This window comes from Lagopus muta, chromosome 2, assembly GCF_023343835.1.
Source record: "Lagopus muta isolate bLagMut1 chromosome 2, bLagMut1 primary, whole genome shotgun sequence".
NCBI lineage: Eukaryota > Metazoa > Chordata > Aves > Galliformes > Phasianidae > Lagopus > Lagopus muta.
In genome coordinates, this window is record NC_064434.1 from 69,797,574 (window position 1) to 69,824,889 (window position 27,316).

General features: G+C 40.6%; 2 protein-coding genes across 2 annotated transcripts; one reads left to right on the plus strand and one right to left on the minus strand.

Moving 5' to 3' along the window:
* Positions 1-233: 233 nt before the first annotated feature.
* Positions 234-6,239, plus strand: FAM89A (family with sequence similarity 89 member A). Its single transcript, XM_048937052.1, has 2 exons — positions 234-544; positions 4,259-6,239. Exons 1-2 carry the CDS (start codon positions 293-295, stop codon positions 4,415-4,417), a joined length of 411 nt encoding a protein of 136 aa, XP_048793009.1. The 5' UTR covers positions 234-292; the 3' UTR covers positions 4,418-6,239.
* Positions 6,240-17,024: 10,785 nt separating this feature from the next.
* Positions 17,025-27,147, minus strand: ARV1 (ARV1 homolog, fatty acid homeostasis modulator). Its single transcript, XM_048937045.1, has 5 exons — positions 27,003-27,147; positions 22,725-22,844; positions 22,056-22,209; positions 20,407-20,631; positions 17,025-19,893 (listed from the first exon to the last, which is right to left on the minus strand). The coding sequence occupies exons 1-5, from the start codon at positions 27,099-27,101 to the stop codon at positions 19,787-19,789; spliced, it is 705 nt and encodes a 234-aa protein (XP_048793002.1). The 5' UTR covers positions 27,102-27,147; the 3' UTR covers positions 17,025-19,786.
* Between the last annotated feature and the right edge of the window lie 169 nt (positions 27,148-27,316).

Sequence of the window (27,316 nt, forward strand, 5' to 3'; positions counted from 1 at the left end):
CTCGCAACTGGCACACGACCGCTGCCTGCGAGGGCGGGCGGCGGGCAGGCAAGCGGCAGGCGGGCGGCGCAGGGCCATCCCCCCCGGGCAAGGCCCGGCCCCGCCGCAGACAAAGCCCGGGGCCCGCCGCGAGCACCTGCGCTCCGCCCGCCCCCGCCCCGCCCCGCGGCCCCTCCGCGGCCCCGCGCGGCGCCCCGCTCCCCTCCGCGGCCCGTAGGCGGGGCGGGCTCCGGGCGGCGCCTCCCGCAGCGCGGCCGACGCGGCTCTTTCCGACGCTCGCCGCCGCCGCAGCATGAGCGGGCCGGGGCTGCTGGGGCCCGGCGGCGGCTCGGGGCTGCCGCCGCTGCCCAAAAGCTTGAGCGGGCTGCTCAACTCCTCCTCCTCCGGCGGCGGCGGCCAGGGCGGGCGCTGGCGGGACCTGGAGCGGCTCTACGCACAGAAGTCCCGCATCCAGGACGAGCTGAGCGGCGGCGGCCGGGGGTCGCCACGGCCCCCCAAGCCTCCCAACCTGGACGCGGCGCTGGCTCTGCTCCGCAAGGAGATGGTGAGCGGCGGTGGGACGCGGGGAGGCCGGCCGCGCGGACGGCGGCGCGTAGCCCCCGGGGCGAGGCGGGCGGGGACGGCGGACGTGGCGGGCGGGACTCAGCGCGGCGGGGGGTGCCGCCGCTCAGCGGCCGGGCGGAAGAGCGCACCGGGAGGTGCGGAGCCGCCGAGCGGAGGGCGAAGCCAGCGGCCTTTGTATGGCGGCTATAGGGCCCGCGGGGAGGTGGGCGCGGGCCGCGGGCTGGGGCGGCCCCAAGGAACCCGGCGGCTGCAGCCTGGGCTCGGGGCGGTCGTTCGGAGAAATGCCGTGGGCCCTTCGGTAAAAATACCACGGGGAACTGAAGGACGCAATGGTTATTTTCCACGCTCTCAGAATGCGGAGCTGCTCAATGAACGCCTTGTTCGGTGACAGCCGTCTGAACGTGCCACCCATCTCGGAACGCCGTCCTCTAAAAGAAAAATGAGCACTGATTCATTTAGCTCGGGTGAAGGACGCTTGGGTGCAACTTTCCTCAAGACCTTGTTTTGGTTCTGTACCGCAGCATTATTAGCACAGCTCCTCGGGGCGGTCTGGCACACCTTTGCGTTCAGCACCCGTGTGGGTGTTGGTGTTCTGCTGATGCCAGATGCGCTCCCAGTGACTAATGAACCACTTCAGTGTTACACGCTTTGTGTTCTGAAACAATATTGCTGCAAACCTGCCCGTCCTAAGGCTTCTTTTACCATGGTGGGAAGGTATTGGAACTAAAAAAAAACTGTTGAAAGACCCTTCTGCGCCTTTAAGAGGAATGCACAGTGTGGTGAACGCTTAGTCTGTCACAAATACTTCAACAAATAATTCCAATACTCAAAATGGCCTTACATGCTCATTTTGCCCCAAAGGATGGGAAGCACGAGTGCCCATCCACTGCAGGGATTTTCTTTTATGGTAGTGTAAAGGGACCTGAGGATATGAACTTTGTTGTCTTTATCTTTTCTGGAAAAGCAAAGCTAGATCCTATAAAAATCTAATTTACTTTTCCTAATGGGAAATCAAATGAGATGCTTGTTAAAGTCATTTGGCACTGGAATTCCCCTTTGATAATCTGTTATCCTTGATGCTGATTTGATTATTTTTTTTCCTTCAGAAGTGTTTTATCACAAGCATACCAAAGACTTTGAAGCAACAGTCCCCTGAGTTCCAGGTGTGCTCCTCTGTAGCCTATACAAACTGGCTGTACCCTCACATACTGATAGGCTGCCTTTCATCATGGCGATAATAGCGCATTGTTATCTGTTTTGAACATTCTTCCTTTCACCAATCGAAGATAACATTACAGCTGAGCAGTGAGCTCACTTCAGTTTCAGTAGTGAATGAGGAAGCATCTTTCCCTGCAAGATGTTCTGCACTGGCTTTTTGATGAGGAGAGTGGTAAATTTAGATGCTGGCTGAGGAAGGGCATCACAGAAAAATTCATCTCAGAACTTTGATCTTGAAGAGAAATGTTGATAGCTTGGGGGTGCACAGTATGTAGCCTCGTAGGTGCTATGAGAGGAATCTCTAGAGTCAAATGTAGTTGAGTTGGGATTAAGAACATTATGCTTCTGCTAGCAAGCTTGGATGTTTATTCAGGCTTTTGATACAGTCAGAATCATACTTGAAAGTTGTGAAGAGCTAGAGGCTGTAGTTTTCTCAATAGATCTGCTGTTCTTGTTTGACTGACACTGGTGACAGCTACAGACATTACATATAACTAGTTGGTGCTAGGACTTGCTAAACTGATTCTGCTGATCAGTGTCTAGCTTGGAGATTACAGCTAAGTGCAGAACGGACTGTCACTCAATGCACTAAAGTGCTGCACTGAGCAGAGACAGGAAAGCTGTTGCAAATTTGTGTGCGCTCCTTTGAAGACAAAGATCTCTCATCTGGAATCTCTTCTGTCTCCATACCAAATTTTCCTGCTCAGTCCATTCCCTGTTCTCCTAATCACTCTGAATAATTCTTCACCAGTCTTGTCTTTCAGACAGTGCTGATGCAAGATTCCCTAATCTTTCTCATGTTTACATGTAACAGTATTAAGTCTAGCTTCACAGAATTCTTTCTTACTTGAGCTGAGCAGTTTGTTTAGATGGAACAAGCCAAACTTCATTAGCTGCCAGCCATAAAGGCTGATCTTCAGACTTTATTCTTGGGCAGGTAAACATTCATTAGCTTAATGTGTCTGATGAAATTACCTCAAATATGACTTAAGTAGAATGGGTCTGGATATGGTGCATATGCTTACTTTTATTTGCCTCTCTGTGCAGCCCTTTTGGTCCAATTGCTGATCTCCTGTCACAGAATACTTGAAGGCTGGCAGGCACAGTTCAGTGAGTTCTGCTTGCTTGGTTTGCTGCGGAGTGTTCACTCTGCAGCAAAGAGAAAGCAGTTGTCTTCAGTAAAGAAAAAATAAGATGAGGAAGAAGAGCAGCAGAGGCTCTGAGGGTACTGAAAGGCACATCTGTAATCTGCTGGGAACTCAGTATAATGTTTCATACCTCATCCTGTCTCTGCCTAAGAGGCAGAAGTATTGATATCCTGGTCTGTAGGAGGCATGATCATGTCTCTGCTTCTTGACCTGACCAGGTAATAGAGCTTGGCTCTGAAAGACACTGTATCTTGTTTTTCTATGGTGGAGTGGTGATGTGCCGTGTGATGCTTATTTTTCCTCCTCCCATCTTTAGATAAAGGAGCTCTTAGGGTAGGGCAGGCTGGGAGGGACCTCAGGAAAGCCAAAGAAAGATCTTCGTCTAACTTCTTGTGGTTTTCTTGTGTGCTGAATGCACCAGTTCTTAGAGTTTCAACATGTAAGGAAAAGTTTTTGAGGTAAGAGTTCTCATTCTGTGTAAAATACAACCTTCCCTCCTCCCTATGAATTATAGCAGAACCTGCTGAAAGACTGAAGCTTGCTAGGTACAGCCAGTCAGCTTAACACTAAAATTCAGGTATAATGGATACTTAAAAAGGTTACATTGGGCAGAAGTTTTAATTTACTGTAAGAGAAAACTCAGATTTAATGTGATCTCACCTGGATAGGTGGAAACGTCAAAGAAATTCTTCATTTTGTTACCACAGAGGGAAAGCATTTCAAGCTAAATGACCAGCTTCATTTAGTGTTCAACGTAACTTACCCATTTTTGTGCCTGAAATAAAGATGCAGGCTACAGGGTAACTTCAGTGTTGCTCCAAGTCTTTAACTAGACTTGGACCTAATATTTTAGCAGTTTAGGGGTCCCAAAATACTAAGGTCTCGAAGACAAATCAGGCCAATGCATGTAAAACTCCAGGAGTACCAAAAGGAATCTTGAGTAGCATGTAAAAATGTTCGAAGGTTTGCAGACTGTAATGCACACCCTTATCTCATTCAGCTTTAGTTTTGCTGCCTTCAGGTGGCATGTGGTATTGTGTTAGATGTGGTTAGCTGTGTAAAGGCAGAGAAGCCAGCTGCCTGTGTGTATCAATATAGAACAGAAAACTGAGCAGAGATACTCAGCCGTGAAGCGAAAAAACAGTCAGAGCTGCACTTGCATTTTTTTTATTTGGGCAGTTCTAATCAAGATGAGATATGTGAAAGACATGCAGTGATATCAGAAAAGTATGTCTTCTACATTGTTGCCTGTGAAAGCATTATGTTGCAAATAAAATCACACTTGTAATATTATTATTTTGATTTCTCTTCCACTCCTTCCCCATCAGGTTGGCCTTCGGCAGCTAGATATGTCACTTCTGTGTCAGCTGTACTCCCTGTATGAATCCATTCAAGAATATAAAGGTGCCTGCCAAGCTGACTCTAACGCAGACTGCACGTATGCTCTGGAAAATGGCTTTTTTGATGAAGAGGAGGAATATTTCTAGAAATAAGAAGGCTGGTTTAATTCTTTGGTCCTACTCCCTCTGCGTACACTAAGTCACTAAGAATGACTGGAATCTCTGCAGATGGATCTCTTCTTGAGGAGGAGCACCCAGCTATCCTAACTTGCATTCAATTCACTTACTCTAACATGCTGTCAGCACAAGTTACTCATGCAAATACCACTTGACAAAAGTGCTGTACTGTAACTTCTAGAGAGTCCTCAAACATGTTTGACAAGGGTTTTCAATGTAATTTGCAAGGTGGGTGTTTTCAGCTTACAAACACTGATAGCTTATAACTGGAATTTTAATCATAGAAGACAGTAATGACTTCCTGATCTGTAGTAACTCCTTGGGGTGGGGGAAGCTTCCGCTGTGGCGTAAATAGCTATAGGTGATTTTGTTCTGAAACAGTATTGATAAATGCAGTTTGAAGAGGCATCTGGATGCACGCACATCCTCAGCTCTACTAAGCTAGTTCTGCTCTTATCAGCTGCATCCAGTTTTGTACTGGGTGGATTGTTTACACAGTTTAATTTTTTTTTTCTTAAGCTAATTTTGACTTCCTTACACCCAGCTTACAAGCTGTACATGTGATACTGAATGCTATCAGCAGTTTTTTTTCTGTTGATCTAATTCACTTTCTTGGTACTGCCATTTGGCATTAACTTTTATACAGTTGTCTGGATTTCTCGCAAAACAGCTCTTTGACCTGCTAAACTCTGTTCTGAAATGGTTTGCTTAGCTTTTACTGTACTGTGGAGTAAAAGCAGAGAATCAAACGTAGTCTGTCTGCCACTGTGTGGCTTGGAATAACGTGAACTCTTGTGCAAGTGTTCTGGATCATATGAAGGAGACCTCTCATATGACAAAATGGGACAAATTGCAATATTTTGTATTGGGTGAACTTTGTTTCTGTAAGGTAGATTACAGCTCTTTTTAAAAACACAAAATAAATATTTTGAGCACATACTTTGCATACGTTAAAACTTTTTATACTGACTTGCTCTTTGAAGTATAACTTATTTTTGTTTTCAGAACTTAAAGCACTCAATTTTCTTTTTAAAATTTCATAGCATGTACCTGTAACACTTAATTAGTGTGGAATACATGAGTTGCCAACTATCTTACTCTTCCCTCATTTCTGTTTTAAGTAAAAACCAGCTCAAAACATGATTTTCATTTAACTTTCATTTTAAAAATGCTGTAAATCACAGTGCCTGACTCATGACACAAGCTAATAATAAGGGCTTAAAGCTCAAGGGGTTTTTGCATGGTTTACGTCTGGCATGCATACAGTTTACAGAATGAATTAAAAATCAATTTCTGGAGTAGCTATTCTCTTAGTTTTTTAGCAAATGCTAGGATGTTGCAGTGATAAAAGCAAGGAGACCTTCAGGGTGGAGTTTTTGTGCATTCTCTCTAAAACTGGTTTATTTCAGTGGAACTTAATGGCCACAAGAGTAAAGACTGTGCTGTAATTGTGTATGTGTTTAAGCTCTTTAACTAGTCTGTGAAAATTGCTGGAATTCTTTTTGTTAATTCTGGTCTAATTACTTCTCTCACACAAAACTAAAATAAATAAGTCAGATGCAAATAATCCAAATGGCTACATCTGTATTTAAACTGTTACGTGCATGTATGCGTTGTGTATATGTACACGCATACGTGTGCATGCAACTTGATGCTTTGACCTAGGAATGTATCAGCTTCGAATATAATTTGCTGTGCTTTTGGTATTTATATGAGGCTTTTTCTAGTCTGTTGAAATACTGCTATTTTCTTGCTTTTTCCTGAAAAATAAAAAGCACGGTGTTTAGCAGAGCTTCTTCATGTTTGTGTGTGTTAATTTGTCATTTCAATACATCCAGCACCCCCGAAGATTTCTTTTGAATTAAGCATAGAAAATCCTGCCTCTGCAGGAATCAAAGGTTGTTTTACAGATGCTTATGCAGTCCCAATGGTGAGAACAGACTTAAGCAAAATTTGTAAAGTTTTCTCTTAAATGAAGCTTAAAGTTAGCAATGGAAATCATTTGTGCTTTTTAATGCAGCATGCTTGTGAGCTAGGAAATGTGGCATGTACCAAGAGAAACGTAAATGTCTCAAGGAATTACTCCACAATGCTGTTTGTGCTGGAAGAAGAAGGATGGACTATTAGGACTTGCTAAGGTTTTTAGAACTGTGTCCCTTTCAAGACCGCCTTGCATAGGAGGGAAGTTGTGGTCCTTATTCCTAAGCCAGATTTAAACCCAGTGATGGCTGGCTGGCTAATGAGAAGTTTTTTAAAAAAATAATAAATTTAAGTCAATAAACAGTTGTTCCAGAAGCATAGTTCCATGTCTGTTGTTTCAGTTACTGAGTTGTCTCTTCACCACATTCTAACAACATGAGGTAGGGAGATTCTTTCAAAACAGAGATACCTGGTGGGGAAGTATAGCTTAAATACTGAGTAAGTTGACTTTGAGTAATTGTTACATGCAGCTTCAAGTCAGTTTGGTTATACGCATGATCAAACAAGCCTTGTTACTACACAAGCCTGCTGCTTTCAGTCCAAGCCACATAACAATGCTTTTTCCCATTTTTCCTCCATAGCCCCAGTTTACACGTATGCATTTTCTTCTTACTCTCCAGTTTGACCAGCAGGTCCTGGTTCAGCCATGCTGGTCTCTTGCCTTTTTTCCCAATTTCTTGCATCTAGGGATATAGAGTTCTTGTGCCTTAAGGACAGCTTCCTTAAAGATCTGCTGGCTCTGCTCTGCTCCCTTGTCCTTGAAGACAGATTCCCAGGGGGTTTTGTTGACTGACTCCCTGAAGAACTGGGAGTTGGCTTTCCTAAAAATAAGCTTTCTGATTTTGCTCTTTGCCTGCCTGTCCAGTATCCTTCAAGAGCATGAATTCCACCACTGCATGGTCACTACAGTGCAGGCAGCTTCCAATCCTGCTGTCACCAATCAGTTCACTCATGCTGGTGAGCAACAGGTCCAGCATTGCATTGGTCAGCCCCTGGAGGGGTTGTCTATTACCTGGCTCAGAAAGTTGTCCTCAGTACATTCCAGGAGCCTCCTGGATTGCCTATTTTACTATAATTTCTCTGTGTGCTAGCAAGAATGAATACAACTGGAAACAAAACAACTGATTTCACTTTGTTTTCTGTAAAGACTACAGGCTTTTCAGCAGTTTTCTCCAGAAAAGAGTCCAAGGTTAGCATACTACTGCAGTCATAAAATGGGGAGGGCAGCTAGTTAAAACATTGAAAATGAATTACGTGTCAGTAAGTACATATTACAGGATCCTTGACTGACTCACTTTCACAGCATCTCCCTTAAAGTAAAGTGAATGAGTGTTAATGTTTAGTCAGCTACACAGTCACTGAATCTGCAATGTACAGTGAACTCTAAAGATGACTGAGAACGTACCTCTTGCATCTTCAGTCTTCCTCCTTTGTCACAGCTGTGTATCTCACCATGACATGGCAAATGCATGCTCTCCCACCAGTCCTAGCTGTGCTGGATGCAGGCATACCTGGTGATAATCAGAGAATTGGTTGGAAAGGTTGGAAAAGGTTGGAAAAGACCTCCAGGATCATCCAATCCAACTGTTCATCTATTGCCAGTATTTCCCCACTAAACCATGTCCCTCATTACTATGGAAAGCAGACAGGAGCTGTGTGGTAGATGGGAGCCCTCAGCCAAAGGAAAGCTTCACAGATACTTCCGAAAATGTGATAAAAGACTTTTTCATCCTATTCAGACACAGTGTATATTACCAAGTGATACCATGTAACTCCTAGGCCACACGGTCAGCTTAGCCCATGCTACTTCGGAGAAGGCTGGCAAGAAAACAGGAAAAACATCCTGCAGCTCAGCAATAGAAAACTTAGTAAAGTGGTTGAGAAGGTGATTAACTGTTGTGAGATCTTCACTAGTCTTCTTCTAGAGTGTCTACATGTGGGGTAAAAGGATTAGAAACGGAATTACCAGGTCTGTGTCAGCTGTTTGAAGGCTTTTTGACAATGTACCTTCATTTTATTGCTATGACAACTGCAGTTGTATGGTCAGAATTAAATCACAGTCTAGTTTTGCAATGTTCAGAGTCTGCAAACAGAGAAGAATCATGAGACAGTGCTCTACTCGAGGACTCAAGTGTCATAAAATAAAAAGAATGGCTGATGTATTTGACAGCTATAAGAGATGGCATTGAGGTCCAACTTCAGTTCCTGGGGAATTCTCTGCCAGTTCTATAGATTTTTAGTGGGATGGAGCTGGAATCAGGGGCCTTTTCCTGAAATCAGAACTGCTGCTGCATGCAATCTCCAGCAACCTATGCTGACATAGGAGAAGTATTCAAACAGGCAGTGCAAGTATTTTCAAAGGTAATGTGATGAAATTTGCCATAGATAATCTTTTGATTAGCTTTTACGAATGATTAGTGTTGCTTCACAGAAAGTTTTTAAGTAAAGGTGAAACAGAGTTGTACTCTCTGTTTACAGATGGCATGGAGTCATCTTTCAGTTTGCTTTCAAAAGATAAAGTTTTAAAGCAAGATTTGGTCACGTGAAATTGAAAGACTGGGGGAATGATAATGATCAAAATTTCAAATAATAATTTAGTTTCTAATATAGGTAACCAGATTATTTTCCACAGGTTTTTAAAATAAGTTGATTAAAAAAAAAAAGTTTGTATTTCCTTAAAATGATTGTTTGCAGTTTTAAATCCAACAGAGTAGCAAAAACCCCAGAATCTGTGTAAATAAGTTAATCAAGTAGTGTTTATTTACTAAGCTGAGACTTTGCCTTGCATTTGATCTAGTTCCTCAAGAAACACAGCTAACGTAACGACTGTCCAAGCACCTGCTGTCAGTCTTTTTGCTACTAACTAAATTTGATGTGATAGAAGTTGCAAAGTTTTTCTGTTTTTGCAAACCTTGTAAAAAATAGCCACTGGTAGAAGAAAGAATAGTGCTGCTTTGGCTGCCAGAATCACAGGTGAAATTCATGTTTTCCTTTCTGTATGGTCATCAGCAGCCAGAAAGCACAAACTGGGCGGTTGCCTGGAGCTCTACAGCAGCCTGGGTGCCTGCTGCATCTTTCCTAGTTCTGTCTGCCAAGACTAAATACATGTGGGTGGTGTGGGAAGGTGGGAGATTGCAGCGTGTATGTTGGCAAGTGTGAGAACTGGGTATGTTGCATGGGAGAAAAGGCTTAGGGGAGACTTTGGATATTGCTTTTTGGACTAAATGGGATGTTGGAAGTGTGAGTGTTATGGTGAGGAATGTCAGTGCTTTTGGAGGAAGGAAGTAAGTGAGGTCTGGAAGGAGATGCTCAGACACAAGTTGGTTTCACTAGCTTTGCTGCTCACTTGGGGGATTTTTCTTGTCATTTTCCAACAGGTTTTAAAATCTGGGCGTACACTCCTTGTCATGGATTTCTAATGTTGAAGTTATTTATTACAGATGCATAGTTTTTCTTACCTGAAAATAAAGCATTTTATTTCCATTGCTGTCTAGCTAAAACCATTAGTTTTATTTACGGAATTAGATTGTTCTGATTGTTCTGTCAGCAAGGGGAACAAATTTCCTCATTCTGTCATTCAGCTGACTGCTAGTCAGAAATGTGAAATGGGTGGATTAACAGGTGTACCTGCCAGAAGGAGTCCCATCATCAGGGCTGTTTTCTTCCCCAGTCTACAGCTTTGTGCCTTTGAGCCATTTGGAAAGAATTTACTCCTGTTTTATTGAGGCCTGCCTGCAAAGAATACAACTCCACAGTAGTTTCAGGTTCGTATTCCTTTCCATTTGCTAAATGCACTTTCTAAGAAAACAACTCCTCAGATGTATATTTGCTGGTTTATCTGAGTCTATTAAATTTAATAACACTGCATGACGTAAGGAAATAACTTGTTCTTAAAAAATTAATAATTAATATTAATATAAACTAGAGCTCTGTCTTATTTCAAAAGTATTCTGATATTGATTTTAACATTTTCTGAAGTTTTAAGGCTCCATCTGCTAAGTGGTAAGGCTCTCTACCAAGCTGTTCTGACTGGCTTTCTGGCTATTCTAATTCCATAATCAGCTCTGCAAGCATGCAGGGTCTGTTGCAAAGGGCTGCCTTCTTTGGTATTCTAAGGTTAAAATAATCTGTGAAATCTGTATACATGGTTTGTACACAGTGACAAGCTATCCCAAGATCAGATTGTCTGGAAGAGCAGACATAGCTCACAATGTAGATTTGCTCAAGGGCAGATGTAATTGATTAAACTGTAGGTGAGTCTTGATTTGTGCTGGACTGGCGCCTGCTGCTTGCAGGGCAATTAAGCTTCATAAGAAAGCGCCAGTATTACTGCAGAAAGTTGTCTCTTCAGAGGGCCAGCAGTGAATTTGGCCATTTGTTTTTAAATGAAAGGGTAATTTTGGAGGAGGATGAACATCTACTGCACAAATGTGTTGCTGTTATTTATTTATTTATTTATTTCTTCCTTTCATCCTTTCTATTCAGGAAAATTCATTAGATGGATGTGGAAACAAACAGCATTGGGTAATCAAGCTCGCATCTGATTTCAGAGGAATGTGCTTTTAGCAACAGAATTTACATTTTTCAGATAACGTTGGTATGTAATTTAAAGAGACAAAACTATTTCCTCTTGAAATACACAGGCTCGTGACTACTTCCAGTGATTTTTTGCCAGGGTTTTAAACACATTAATGCTGCAACATTATTAAAATAATGTCTTTAAGATAATGCAATTTTTGAGAATTCCTCAGTGTAAATCAGAAGAGAAATCTCTTACAGACTGTGGATTATTAGAAGTTAAAACATGCGACTGGAGCAGACTACATTGGTTGCTGTTGGGAATTGTCAGTGCGTAGAGTTCAGACGTGTGTCAAACTGCTGCCTTACATTTGTGGCAGCAGAAGTAGTTCAATCCTTCTCACAGTGCTAAATATTCTCGTTTAGAAATCTCAAGCATTTCTTCCATGGGTCAGAAACTTCCCTGTGATTATCTGGCTAGACACATGAGTAATAGTTTTAGAGCTCTTTTTGGCTCAGGATACCAACCACTGTCACAAACAATGAAGTTGCCTGTCTGCATCCTACCAGCTATAGCCTAAACTGTTCTGACTCCTCAACCAGCAGAACCTTTTAAATCATTTGCAAAAGGGCAACATGGTAAGGTCATCACTTCACTTACAAAAGCACCTGTAGGATACAGGCAGTTTTGTTATTTCTTTTTTTTTCCTCTGAACTCAACCCTTTGTCGTGTCTTCAGTTCAACTGAATCCAGAATTTAACAACAATCTGTAGCACTATTTGTACTGAAAGCCCCACTGCTTACAAGATTGTTCTGCCTGTGTAAGAGACTGGAAAGTTCAAGCACTGCATACAGAGATGAACTTATAAGAATTGAGGCAAAGTTTTGAATAAGAAAAGCAAAAAATTTAGATAGGACCACGTGTATAACCCGTGTTACTAACAATGTACCATGGGCTATTCATGTCCTGGAATAAAACTATTTTTGTCTTTTACATTCCACAAAGAGTAAATTACCTGAAGATTTAAACACTTGTTTGGTACTGGTGAAGGCCTTTTTATCAGAATTAGCAGAAAAAAAAAATAATAGACTGTCAGGAAGGACATTTCACTTCTCATAGTACAAGAATATCAAAACCCTGTTACTATTTGTTACCTTTTTGTCTTCTGAATGCAGGACACCTACATTCTGAGTCCTGATATTCTTCCTTTCTTCTGTTTAATATCAGAGAGAATCTTTGCTAGTATCTTGCTCTTACTCTTTTTGACTGATGCTTTCACGATAAATGAGTGTGGTGGAAACTTGTGGTAATTTCTGGGGCGGTGGGGGAAGAAATTCTCCCATCTGTTTTACGTATTTCGTTTATCTTGCCTCATGTCCTCTTCTGTAGGATTTGCTTAAGGTCTGAGTTTTCATATGTAAATAGGTTTGTCTTGTCTTCAGTGCCTTCTGCGATCGCACAATGGGACTTCTTGTCCCCGTGCCACTTATCGCTAGCCAGTCATTCACAAAGTCCTTTTTATTTATGTTGCAAATGGAGGATTGTTCTACTGTTTGAATAGAACTTCTCATAGAGAATCAAAATCTTTTCTCTGTCGCTAAAAGCAGGTGTGTAGAGACAAATACGTCAATCAGTATTAGAGGAGTCAAGCATATCTCGCTGTAGATGTTACTTTGTAAGAGAATCCGTTTAAAAATGTGCCTGGCTATAGAGACTTAGGCTACAATTCTTTTACAAATCAAAAGGGAGTTTGTACAGATGCATTTATTATCCTGAAACAGAGATCTCAATTCACGATGTCCAACCCTTGTGTTCCATTCTAAAATAGATGCTCTAGTTTTCAGACAGTGATCATATTTTCGTTTCAACTTAACTGTGTGTAACCCAGTGTAAAAGTCTGGACGAGAATTCCATGGTAGATTAAAAATGTACAGACTACCTTATTTATTTCGGAGCCCCATATACATTGCAGTTGTACAGCTAAGGAATCCAAGTGATAAATTTTAATGTTTCTGTCCTAGCAAAGCTGTTGCAGGAGGTAGCAGAGACTTTGAACAATTGCAACTAGAAAATAAAAAGAGGAAACTGCATTGGTAAAAATCAAGCCACCATTCTCATGATGAATTTCTCATGTAAAGTTTACATTTTCACAAATTTGAATAGATTGACATAGTTTAAAAGCTGAAAAACAACTGGGCATTAAACTGCCACTGCACACAGTGAAATCTGACAGGTCTCCTAATTTAGGATAGACAGCTTAACTTGGCTCTCACATACAGGATCTGTGGCTGCCAGCCGTAACAGCCGTCCAAAGTGGCAGTCCAGCCTCACGGCCAGAGGAAGGACCAGATCATCTCTGGTTCCCTTTTAGCCCTGACTCTGTGCAAACAGATCACTGCCCACCAATAGCAGCAGAGCCAGCTGCCTGCTCAGGACAAAGCTGCGCACTCAGGAACAGCTGTTGCGAGGAGTTGAGAGGAGCCAGCACTTTTCAGTATAATGGCATGAGATTGCAGATGGCTATCTTCCACTCTGCCATTATAAAGAGGAAGGAGCTGTGCATGAGAACTTCCTGTTTTGCTGTCCTCCATCAGGACAGAACATAAAGGATTAAAAGCCTCTCTGAACTTATTATCAAAGAGCTCCTGCAGCTGAACTAGATTAGCATCATCATGTTGGCATTTTTATTTAATGCAAGCAGATAGGTAACAATGAGGGAAGGCAGAAACGATCTGTATACATTTTTTGATGCTGTTTTATCAAGAAGTTGTTTTTAATCTGTCTATACTTGCTGAACAAATACTTCTTTATCAGCACCGTCTCATTTTCATATTGCTCTCTCCCCGGATGGAATGAATTCAAGATGGGTTACGGTTTCCTAGCTGTGCAACTCACTGCCATTTTCACACTGCAAAGTAGGAGAAATGTCCTCAGGTGGAAACAGAGACCCTTGGTATTGAAAAAGCTGATCAGCAGTATGCTCAAAATGACATATATAATTATGTTCTCTATCCTTCAAAGTCCAATCCATTTTTCCTGATTCTGGTACATGTCACTTTATTATGCAGTCAATGTCCTCTTCTTCCTAGTTAGTTATTATAACATTCTTGTTGGCTTTTGATTTTTGTTGATGAAAAGAATGCTGTAGTCCTACTGAGAGAAAAAGATGCTATCTCTGCTGTAGCCAAGACAGGATGCATCAATGGCTTTGAAGGTTAAAACCAAATCTTATACTGGAAGCAAAGTGAGAGACCAAAGCAGGGATCAGAGTTCAAGAGTGATGCACGTCAGACAGCATCAGATGGGCAACAGGCATCCATGGCAGGAAATGGCTATAAAGGTAAAAAACCTTTATGGATGCTTACAAGTAGAGTGAATTAATGGTTATAAGAAGAGAATGTAAGATGAGTAAAAGTGTTTCTGTATCAACATTTTGCTATCTTGTTTAAATTTATGCAATTCTACTGGATTAATTTACCAAAAAAAAGATACTAATAGTAATACTTTTTCAAAAAATAATTCTTATGCAAGACATACCTGTCCTTTGCACCACAAAGCCTCAAGCTGCCAAATAAATTTTCCTTTCAGACAGCTGAAAGTAAGATCAGTTAATGTTTTACTCCCACCCCTTCAATTTTACTGAACCAATTTCAGATTTATTTTGGCACATGTAGCTGCAATAACTTAAAATTTCTTATAAAGGATTAATGATTTGAAGTATATAGCCCTAAAAGTCTGCATATATGTATGCTATTCAACTGTTTGTCACCAAGGCTTAGAATCAAGGTCCCCTTTAACATAACAAAGAATTCTTTGAACATGTCAACTTTGATATTCACATTGTATGGCTCCTGGCATGTCTGTTTCAGTATCTGACATTCATGGTGATGACTGACTCCCAGAAACCTGCAGCTGAGAGGACATAATGCTTTTCATCTTTTTAAGCAGAAAACAACAACAAATTAATCCTCCCCCAAATCCTGTGATGATGGCGGTGAAATCATTTTATGCAGATACAAACATACCTAAACGAACATAAGGTCAAAGTCACAGCTGTAGTCAGTCTCATATTCAAGATAAGTATTCAGATCTTAACTCATATCCCTACTCCTCCCTCACATACATAGCTGTGGCATGCAATACTGTGCATCTTGTGAACAATTCTTTTGCCTAAAAATTACAGTTAGAGGTGATCAGAAAATTTAGGGGTCATATGGACTTACTTTTCCAGCAAACAGCACATATACAAACTGTATGAGTTCACACTCTCATATTATGTAAAGGAATTTAAACCACAATTTTATACAGAAGGGAGAGAAAAAAAAAAAAGTCTATAATCCTTATGAATAGGAATTAAAACATAGTTGGCAGTATTTGCTAGGTAGTATTTGCTTTGCATTCCTGCTGTTTATTTACGCAGTGCTCAAAAGAGCTTTACATATACAGGAGACCATATTTATGGGAAAGATTTTATAGAACTTCAATTTCAGGTCTTCTTTCCAGCCACCTCCATAATACATAAACATTACTGGAAAGACTCAGAAGGTCAAAACAGCATTACAAATGAGGAGAGAATACTGAAATCTCGTCATATACTCCTTCCTCCAAATTCTAACTGTGGCAACCTGGGTTTCAAATTAATTCAGTGACAAAATTCCTACTGACTTTTAGCAGTGATGTTCACTATGTTCATATGTTCACTATGCCTTTTACTGTGTGTTTTTTTTTTTTTTTTTAATTTAACTCAGAATAATCACAGTTCACACGACTGTTTATGTCTTAAATAAGTTGTCATACTAAAGTAATCTGCATTTCCTAGCTTTCCTAGTGAAATTGTGAACTAACTCTGTTACAAAGTCAGGAAACAATTATTTTGTGGGCTGATTTTGATCACTAAATTCATTTAAGCATTTCTCCAAAGTGAAAATGAGCAGCACTTTCATTTAGAAGGTTGGAGATATTACAGAACGAAAAATAATAAAAGATTCCATACTAACAGTGCTTTTATGTTCCTTCCAGTTTTGGAAAGAACAGCGCTTTACTCTTAAACTCCAGATGGCACTGCAGTGCTTATTATTACTTACTTGGGTGAGAACTGGATTGGAAAAATGCAAGTTCCTGAAAAACAATAGCTTTCTTGTTTTAAGAGAAATCAGCTGCTAATAGTTTTCCAGTGCAGATGGATATTTTACTTTCAGTTTTATGAATACTGGGATAACAAATGGCAGCTTATGTGCTGGAGATAGGACTGGTTGTGTAAAGAAAGACTCACTTGTCTATGTTTGAATGAAGTCACAAGGGTAGTAGCCTTTTCCTCACCAGAGGAACACACGCTATTGCTGTGAACAGGAAGGGCTATGCAACAGCAGAGATTCTCCATTCATTCCACAATTGATTCTATCAATTTCTGCATAATTAGTTTGAAAAAGTGGATTTACAAGGATGGAGTGCAATCTGCTAAAATAATGAGGATATCAGTAACTTCTTCAGGGAAAGTCATTGACTTTACTGTTTGGAAGATACCCTTCGTCATTTATCAATGTTGTCACTTAGAATATGGCAAGAATATTTACAAGAAATAATATTCTTCCTTCATGTTCATTCTTAGAAATATTTAGGAGTATGATGTTTGTTTAATCACATACTGTTTTATACTACATCCATAGTAGCTCAATCTTTTCTTGCATTACTATTTCTTAAGACTAACCCACCCGCCCCCCCTTTTTTTTTTCTAATGATCTTCTCAATTCTGCCTGTCACCTACATCCTTTTAACTATCTAACTTTTACTCCTGTTCTCCACTGTTGTATAGAGTAATTTCTAAATACTTGACCTATGGACCCAGTTAAAGTTCACAGCTCTCACTGGATAATCACTAAACCTTGGCACAACCCAAATCTAAATAACATCACTGTTTGTTTTGTACACTTCATCTGACAGGATTCTGGACTTGTTTCCTTCTCCTGTAGACCATGATATCCTACTGGGCTCTGAGCAAAACACTTCATTTCTCTGACCTTCACTTTTTTTTTTTTTTAAACTAAGTAAATCTTTTCATCCAAGTTAATGAAATGATATCAAACTATGTAGGAAGGGCAGCCTATTTTTAATACATTTTCTAGCACAGATGACTATTGCATTACAAAAACAAATTTAAGAAAGATGAGATCAAAAGACAAAAAAGAATAAATGTGAGAGAGACGTGACTGTTTTAAACAGGCAGGACCTTAAAGTAGTCGAGGTTTTCTCTGAAGCACCATGAGACCCTTTCCCAAATGCATCAAAAATGCAGTCCTTACCAACACCGTCAATGGTCAACACACACGCACACACTGAGAAAATCCTCAAGTCCATACTAGATTCATGGAGTACTAGTGCACTTGTCACATGAACTCTGGTACATTAGTAGCCATAAAATCACACAAGGCAGAGTGCCCTGCGTGACTTGATAATGATGATCCCGCTGAAAGCTTGTACAACACCTACTTTTGCCCACGGCTGTGTAGCTATTAATTTTTTCTCCTTCCTCAAAGTTGCATAAGAATAATGGTGGCTCCTGATAGCATTGCAGAGAGCATAGCTGAGATATTATTAGCCCGCGTGACAGAAGATATAGGCACTTCTTTGGAAGCGTTCATTTCCATTTTAGGTCTACTAAATAAAACTCAGAAAGTGTCCCAAAATATTTTTAATTCTAAATAAACTTTAAGAAAATGGCTCCCTTCAAATTTATATACATTTTATTTACACATTTTGCTTCTGAATTGGTGACATTTATATGTAATATAAAATCTTTTCCTTGTATGTACAGGAAGCTGGAAAATACCATATGAGAGTTACAATAACAAATGGGGTTTAACTCAGCAGACACCAGCATTTTCCTAGTGCATATTCTTGTCACCCTCTCTCATGCAGCAGAACAACATCCCCTCTTCCACTATGGGCAGAAGGTGAAGGAAGAAAATGAAAGCAGGCCAAACTTGCTTCCCTCAAGCTTTTATAAAATATTTAGTGCACTTTCCCATCTCACCTTCTCAAACTGCAGCATATGTTGCAATGATGTGTCTGGCAGTGTAGGAAGACAAGCTCTTCAAAGCACCATCAGCAATGTACAGTTTTGAAAAAGATCATGGGGGAGGAGTACCTCTCCAAGTCTAATTATGCAAAACAATGCATGTTCTAGATACCAGATTGCCAAAGTTGCTAAAGCAAGGTGGATCCCTCATACACCTTCACAACTATTTGCTTACTGGAACAGTTTTGGTGTTGACTTGTCTTGTGTACTTAAATGGAGCTGCACTTTATTTTTTATGGTTTTATTTTATTTTAATTATTTTTTTGCTTTCTCTGGCCACATCACATGCTCAGAAAGATGCCAATTTTAATAAGTGGCACATATATGGTGTTGGCTTCTAATCTATTGAAAAACAATTAGCAATCCTTTGCTTTTCTAACACAGTAACAACATGGCCTGCATAGTTTCAAGGGTTTTAATGTCTGATGTCTTTTGTGATCATAATCTAGACCTACTCTAAACCTGTTCATAGTTAACTTGGAAGATGTTGCAAAATTTCAACTAATGCATTTTGCACAACACAGATAGCAGACTGTACCTGAGAAAAATGAAGAAGCTAAATGGTACCGTAGACAGTACAGCCTTCCAGAACTGAAGCAGAAAAATTAAACATTGGATGAAACACAATGGAAACTGGTTTGCAGAAGAGTAGGTCAGTGTCCTAACTACTGCCTTGAGACAATCAATTCTGCCAGTTCCTTCATGGGCCATCTATCCCTCTCCTTGCCTGCGAAGGAAAATGGTGCAAACTTTCATAAGTGTCGCCTTATTAATACTTTCCAAATCTTGCCTCTTTCCAGTCTTACATTTCACTTTTTATGAAATAACATACAATTCAAAGCCAGTGAAAACTGTACTTCCTAGAGATTACTCTAGAACTAGGCATTTTATTATTCTGGAATGTTCATATAAACAAACCAAAGAACGGAACTTAGTTTTTCCACTTTAGTTTCAGTCTGCAGTATTTGCCTTTTCTATTAAAAAATCTGCTTGCACACGTTCATTTCTCTCTGAAACCTGTTTTTGCAGAAATATCAATTTTGGCTTTTACATTTTTCCACCGATTCTTTTCCTTCCTCCTAAGAGAACAATTCATCCCTCTCTTTCTGCCAAAATGCAGTGATTGCTAACAGAGCTGAAATTTTTTTAGCATACCTTTTTTATTTCAGTCATTTATATAGCTAGATTTATAACGCTCCTAGGATAGTGAAATGTTCACATTTTTAATAGAAAAACAAGCTAAGGCTGAAGTTTCATTGCTTATCACATTAAACACACAAACTTGAACTGCTTCTCATTTTAGCTCATTCTCAAACTGTCTACTAAAATTTTTATTACTGATCATCTTCATTATCACTATAAAAACAGTGTCTTCAGTGCCTGATGGCAGAGATCTTGCTTAGACAAGGTGAGCAGAGGTGCAGGCACTGATTTTTTCTCTGGGGACAGCAACAGGACCTGATGGAGCAGCATGGAACTGCACCAGCAGGAGGTCAGGTTGTGTGTTAAGACATGGTTCTTCAACAGTGGGTAAGTTGAGCACTTGGAACAGGCTTCCCAGGGCAGTGGTAATGGCCCCAGACTGCCAGAATTCGAGGAGCAATTTGGACAACAGTCTCAGACACAAGGTTTGAATTTTGGGTAGTGCTGTGTGGAGCCAGGAATTGGACTGTGGGCCCCTTCCAACTCAGGATATCCTATGACCTTCTTCATTTGAAAATGATCATCACCCTATCCATATTTCTTTAGGTCTGAGCTGACATTTCAAACATCCCATCCAATTTTCTGGACCAAACAAACCACACCATTTTCCAAAATTAATCCAAAGAAAATAGCCAACCAAGGGAACACTCGGTTCAAGTTCAATGTAACTGCAAAAGAAAACAAAACAAGTTTATGAATTTCCACCTAAGACCATAGAAACAATGCGAGAATTCATACTAATTTGTATGCCAAAGAAATCACACAAATCTGTTAACATCTGCTTTCCAAAGCTATGCATAAAATTAATATAAAACATTCGTCTTCCAGACACACTCTACTCTGCGTTTTGATGATCCACACTGAAATGTCTCAAACTGTAACTGATGGATCTGATGGCTTTAATGCAGTACACAGAAAGAGATGATGCTACATTGTTTTTTTAGCTCGCTTTATATGAAATCTAAATATCATCACTTTAGGCTACAGCTTTCTCAATCATACATCTCATATTGATTAAAAAAATATAACAATAGAAATGACTTATCTATCAGCTGCATTTTCTCACACATTCTATACAAATAATACAGTAACAAAGCAAGAACGGTTGAATGGTTGGACTGGATGATCTTGAAGGTCTTTTCCAACCTTGGTGATTCTATGATTCTATTCTAAGAACGTACCTCTAATTGCCTGAGAGTTTGATATCAAGACAAATACTTTTATAAACACAAGGCACAAAGGTGTGTAGTCATGTTCCCAAATAACAGCTGGAATTAGCAAAAGCTTTCCGTAGCTGGACAACAGTAATGCCTTGAGAAGTAAAATGAAATCAGACTTCGTTTTTAGCATCTTGGGTCTCCTCCACCACAAGGCAATAAAGATGCCAACCAGAAATGAAGTTTGTTCTAAGAGATAATAAGAGAAGTTGGAAAGAGAAAATGAAGCACCAAAATCAAGTCATTTTTGATACCTTATAGTGAAGTGACACTTCTCTAATGCACCTGGGCCACTGCTATTTAAAAGACACATGCAAACACGATCATGATTTGCATCTCCTTTGTTCATTTTAATAGTAATACATTACTACTTAGACCAATGCAGCATTATTACATTCAAAATAATCCTATTGCAAAATTCTGCTTGCAAGACTGTCATACTTGTAATTTCTAACATCACACAGCACAGGTATATGAAGCTCTTTTTAACAGAAGGTGAGGTTTTTGTTATTTTCTGTTGGGTATTTTTTTAAAATTCAAATTGTATGTTAGCCAGTAAAACAGAGCCATCAGTACATTTCCTTTCTGAAAAGGTCCCCAGAAATGAACTCATTCATGCAGCGTAAGGAGGAATACTAAGGTGAAAAAATCAGTGAGCTATTCTTCATACCTTTTCCCTGTGTAACACTGGAACTTATGCAGACATCAGAGCAACTCTCATGACAGCTGTAATAGCTGAATTACTACTGAAATACAAGTTCCAACATTTCTGCTGACATGTAATGAAAACCTACTAGAGCAACATTAGAAAATAAACAACTGAAGTTAGATTCTCAATGTCTAAGGGAAATATTAACTTTTGTCTGCATGTTTGATTTAAAGAATGTCACCTGGAAAAAAAAATGAGAGAATAAAAGCCTTAATGAAAATAAAACAAAAAGTCTCCCTGCCTCTGACTGCAGTCTTAGAGCACAGGAATATTTTCCTTTGTTTGGTTTTGTTTTTAAAGAGTTGTCTTTCCTTTTTCCATAAATTGTAAGCAAAATCCTACGATAACGAAGCATCTCCCCATGTTACATATTGACTTTAAAATGAGTAAAACCAACAGGGTCATTTTAAATAGATTAATGTAGAAAGAGGAGCACTCTCTATTATGGGGAACACAACTGGCAATATATCAGGCAAGAGAATGAGGCACAATGTAAACTGCTGAGAATGCTAATGTGCTTGAAACAATGATCATATATAAAAACAGTATCTGGAGCTTTGCACCTTGGAATAAGGCTGAGCTCTATGCTAGTCTTCAAGCTATTTAAACAAATTAAGACTGTTTTTTAAATAGTGCCACTTTTCAGTGATTTGATGTCAAATGCTGATCATGTCAGTCTGAATATCATATCTGTCTGAACTGTAATCAAGTTTGAAAAATGAATTCGTAACGAATGAAGGCAAATTAGAGAATGTGTGCATAATCATTTAGCCATGCTGGGTTGGACACGACTTCTACTCTATATTACTAATTCTTGCAATGCAGATTTGCTGAAAGACTTATGAAATTATTGAATGCTTAAGAAGTACATTTGATACTTACATGAAATAATTATTGTTCTTACCTAAAGAAGCTATAGCAAACATTCTATAAAAATCCCATTCCTTGGCATATCTGATTAAGTCATCAGGATCTGTACTTTGGCTAGAATCCTGGAGTTGCAGCCACCTCAGATAAGCTTCACAGAGTAAACAAAATATGTAGAGCTTCCCATGGAACTGAAAAATGAAAGAATAATAAAAACATAAGGTAAAGCACTAATATTTAATAAGAATTTAAAACACATCCCTATATCTCTAAACAAACAACCTCTGAGGATTTTAATATGTTTAGAAATACAAACAAATTATTCTGTTGCATCCCTAGTTTCTCAAATAATCTTTTTAACATCAATTCACAAGATAGGAAAATTAGAGAATGTAGAAAATTGCATGGAAGAAAGTACGTAACTGTAGTTTGCAAGGCCTGTTTTCTAACTTCTTTTTTTTTTAACTGAGAAAGCTGTTTCAATTAGAAATATAAAAACAAAATTGTGCTGTAGCTAATAGTCCTTTGAGATTTTGTGTGTTCTATTCACAATACTAGACCCTTAATCTGGAAACAGGACTGGTTCACCTTGCTGGTATCAGTGGAAGGGAACAGATCCTGAAGTTTACACCTATTCCAACCAATGTATTAAACCCAAGTATTACTTTTAACCTAAAAATTTACAAAGTAGGTGCATACAACTTACATTAATCTTTGTATTGAAAAGAATGTGTCTGTATGCTTGTGCTTTACATAAAATTGCATTAATCAAGATGATGACAGGATCATACTCAATGTATTTATCCACAGGTTTCTGGCACGATTTCTGAAAGTCACAAAATAACAAGAATTAGAAAGAAAAGAAAGCAAGAGTTCATGAAATGTTCCTGAGCTTAGCACAAAAGCATAAATACAAAGTAGCCATTCAATTCTCATTTGTTTTTCCTTAATGTAATCTTTATTTTCAATTGATTTCTAATTCATCCAGAAGAATTGCTTTTTTGCCCTTTGACATTACAGTCAATACAAGCATTTCCATTATAAACCAGAAAGATACACCACCTATTTTTACAGGCTTCAGATTGATACAGATCAACAAACTACGAAGGATGTGCATATTTCATTTATCATTTACGTCTTTCAAAAGATATGTTTTATCTTCCTATCCTACCTTTTTCTTCCTTTTGAGAAATAAAAGTATTTTTTTCTTGTTGCATTGTTCCTCCATGCTGATATAGCCCAGTGTTTCAATTCATTTTTTATTATTTAACAAACAAATATTAATGCATTTAGAAAACTTGAAATGTAGTTTTCACACACAGATATAGCTGAAAAGTCAGAAATTGCCACTGACAGGTGGTAAGACATGAAAAAATATACTTCTCGAATGCATCTGTTGGTTCCTGCTGTGCCTACTAGAGGCTATTTCACCCAGCCCACTGGGAATAGGTTGTCATCAGCCACTTCAAACTTATGGACTAGCCTGGATGGGTGCCCTCTCCTTGACTTGAGCTAATGAGAGGGGGTAACAAAATTACCTTGTTGTACTTGTGATCAGAACAGTCTTAGAAAAGGCTGAACCAGCAGACCCCAGAGGAAAATTGCTTCCAGGGGAGAGCAGAGGAGCAGCAGCAATTGGTCACAGCAGCCACTTCAGCTCAAAAAGGTGCTCTTGCAGAAAGCTGCACATCTATAGGCCTGCTTTCTTCTGCTACCAATCCTCCAGCTCTGCAACTTGTTTTCTCTAGCTTGTCCTGAGCCAATTCATTCCACTCCCCCAGGCCTCCACATCAGCTGTCATGCTCAGAGTGCAGAAGTCATAGAGTGATCTCTATTTCCATTTTAATGAGCTCACTGCTGGAACACAAATCCACGCACAGCAGCTTTCTGTAACACTGCCACAGTAAAAAATGCAGCATGAGATAACACGAAACTACAGGCAAGCTCCACATCAATTTGACAGTGATTCCTTGTGTCCAAAGTTAACTTTGCCTTGATATTTATCAGAATTACTTTCTGAAAGGTTAAGCATGCAAAAATTTACCAGCAGATTGACTTAAAAGCCCAATATCTATATCAAGAAAAACATTTGAACAAATGAATAAATTGAATAAAGCACCTGAGGAATGCTGCTACCATTAATTAATGTTTCTTGGTCCCAATAAAGAAAAAAGCAAACTCATTTGGATGAGAAAATACTAAGTACAATGACAGTGACAAAGTTAGAAGGAATTAATTCAAAAATAGATGCATTAACCAACAGTTTGATGGATCTAAAATTGAAGCCAGAGGGATGGAAGAAAGGACATAATTAACAAAGAAGACAACAGCTGCAGCATTTAATAAGCAAAAAATCTACCACAGAAAAAACTGTAACTATAACTGAAGGCACAGAGAGCAGAGCTCAGCGCTGCACCTCCGCTCCCTGTGAGGAGCTGCAGCCACTATAAAGCCTCTCCTCAGCTTCTCTGTTCTGGTCTGTACAGACCCAGGGCCCTCAGCCACCCCTCACACACCTCACCCCCCAGACTCTGCCCCATCTTCTAGCCCTCCTTTGGATGCTGTCTGATAGTATGTAGGAAGGAGACTGACACAAATGAACACACAAGCAGCAGTATCACCTGTAATATAGATCTAGTGCTGCACAGCTACAGCTAGCTACAGCCAAATAAATCTACAGCTGTGAAACTGATGTTTAATTCAGCATACTACCAAATATTTAAAAATCTTATTTTACTTGTGTTGATTTAATGGGAAGAAAAAAATCGATATCACAAAAAGCAGCCATCTTCAAGGACTTCGCATACAAAGAGAGGCCAACACATTCATGCCTGCTTATCTTCTTAAGTTAGATAAGAATCCCATTCTAAATATAATTTATTTCTATTTGAGCCTTAACTATACAAAGGAAGAGTCCTTTTTGCTGACCCAGCCAGTGACCTGGTCAGCGTGAGGTCACTCAGGGACTTGTGAGATCTACAACACATTTCACTGCAGAAGACTTGCATGTGCACTGGCAAACTTGCTGGACAAAATGAAGACAATAATTCTGAAATCATGAGGACATCACAGCATTAATAAAACTTCCAGGATGAAGTTTTCACCATGCCTGGATTTTGGTTATTTTTTTTCCAGCTGCAATACTAAAATATCTTCAGCTAACCTTAAGCACCTAGGAAGCAAATGTGACGAAAGCCTGACTTCAGCCAAACCAACATAAGCAAAGGTTAATGCAGTTCACGTACATGTATGTTTATCTTGACAGTTTAAACTAGTTGAAATTATGGAGCTTTATGAACATTGATAATCCACAGCACTTTCAGAGAAGATCAGTATGAGCAGCTCAGCAATGCAGAACTGCTTGCAACCTCACTTTTAAGACTGGGGTGCATTAAAAAGAGCATGGCCCAGCCCAGGCCCATGATGGTACTGGCCTTGTATGACCGTGTCACTGCCTCAATGGATAAGGGAAGAGCCACCAATGTCATGTAAGGCCTTTGACATGGTACCCCGCAACATCCTTATCTCCAAATTGGAAAGAGATGGATTTGAAGGGTGGACTGTTCAATGGACAAAGAACTGGCTGCAGGATTGACTGCAAAGAATGGTGGTCAATGGCTCAGTGTCTGGATGGAGATTAGTGACCAGTGGTGTCCCCCAGGGGTCAGTGCTGGGTCTGATACTCTTCAATGTCTTCACCAGTGACACTGGGATTGAATGCACCCTCAACAAATTTGCTGATGACACCCAAGCTGTGGAATGCAGTTTACACACGAGAGAGATAGGATGCCATCCAGAAGGACCTAGTCAGGCTTGAACAGTGGGCCCAGGTGAACCTCATGACTGCAAGGTCTTGCATCTGGGTCAGGGCAACCCTCACTATCAAAACAAGCTGGGGGATGAAAGGATTGAATGCAACTCTGCAGAAGAAGACCCGGGGGTACTGATGGATGGGAAGCTGAACATGAACAACGTGCCCTTGCAGCCCAGAAAGCCAACTGTATCCTGGGCTGCAAAAAAAGAAGTGTGGCCACCAGGGAGAGGGAGGTGATCCTGTCCCTCCACTCTGCATTGGTAAAGCCTCACCTGGAGTGCTGCATCCAGATGTGGAATCCTCAGTACAGGAGAGACACAGACATGTTGGAGTGTGGCCAGAGGAGGGCCACAAAAAATGATCCAAAGGATGGAACACCTCTCCTACAAGGCCAGGCTGAGAGAGCTGGGGCTGTTCAACCTAGAGAAGAGAAGGCTCTGAGGGGACCTGATACTGGCCTTTCAGTATCTAAAGGGAAGCTACAGGGATGATGGAGACAGACTACATAGCATATTAACAAAAAGCAACCAAAAATCCTTTTTTGTTTTTTTTTGTCCCGTGTAGTATGCAAGTCTGAAGATAGCAGAAATCCATCTTATCACCTTGACTGCCTTCAACCTGAAAATACCTGTTGATGGGTCCAGTTTTCAAATAGTCTCTATTTCTGATTTAAGGGAGGGAATCAAGACTACACCCTCTTCCCCCCCCCCCCCAGGCAAATACGTAAGTAAGTAACACAGTGTGCTAAGTGATCCAACTTCTCCACACACTACAGAGAAACACACCAGAACTTATCCGAGGCCACAACCTACCCTAAACACTACCCAAGCCAGACAGCTGAATGTTGTGGAGATCATAGAATCGCTCAGGTTGGAAAAGACCTTAAAGATCATCCAACCGCAACCTAACCATACTGCCCTAAGTAACAACCCTAAATCATGTCCCCGAGCACCGCATCCAAACGGCTTTTAAACACATCCAGGGATGGTGACTCAACCGCCTCCCTGGTGAGCCTATTCCATAGCTTAACAACGCTTTCTGTAAAGAAGTTTTTCCTGACATCCAACCTAAGCTTACCCTGGCACAACTTAAGGCCATAAAGCAATAGCTGAAAGCACCGCCGCAAACGCCACAGCCGCGCTGCCCCAGGCCCGCTCCCGCCCGACTCACGCAGACAGCGATGCGGAGCACGCCGTGCCGGTAGTCGCGGTAGAGCTCCGCCGCTTCCCTACTGCACTCCACGCATCGGTAATCGCCCCGCTCCGCCATCGCACGCCAAAGCACGGCCCGCCCACCGGCACTTCCAACCGCCTCGTTTCCGCGTTCAGAAACGACAGAAGGACGGTCCTTCACGCGGTGCATACCGGGAGTTGAGGTTTTCTCCCGCCCCCCGGCAGTGAGGCAGCCCAGCGGCAGGACTCCATACCCCACCGGGCAGCGCGGCGGCTCTCTGCTCCGCCCCCCATCTCCTCCCGCGGGAGGCG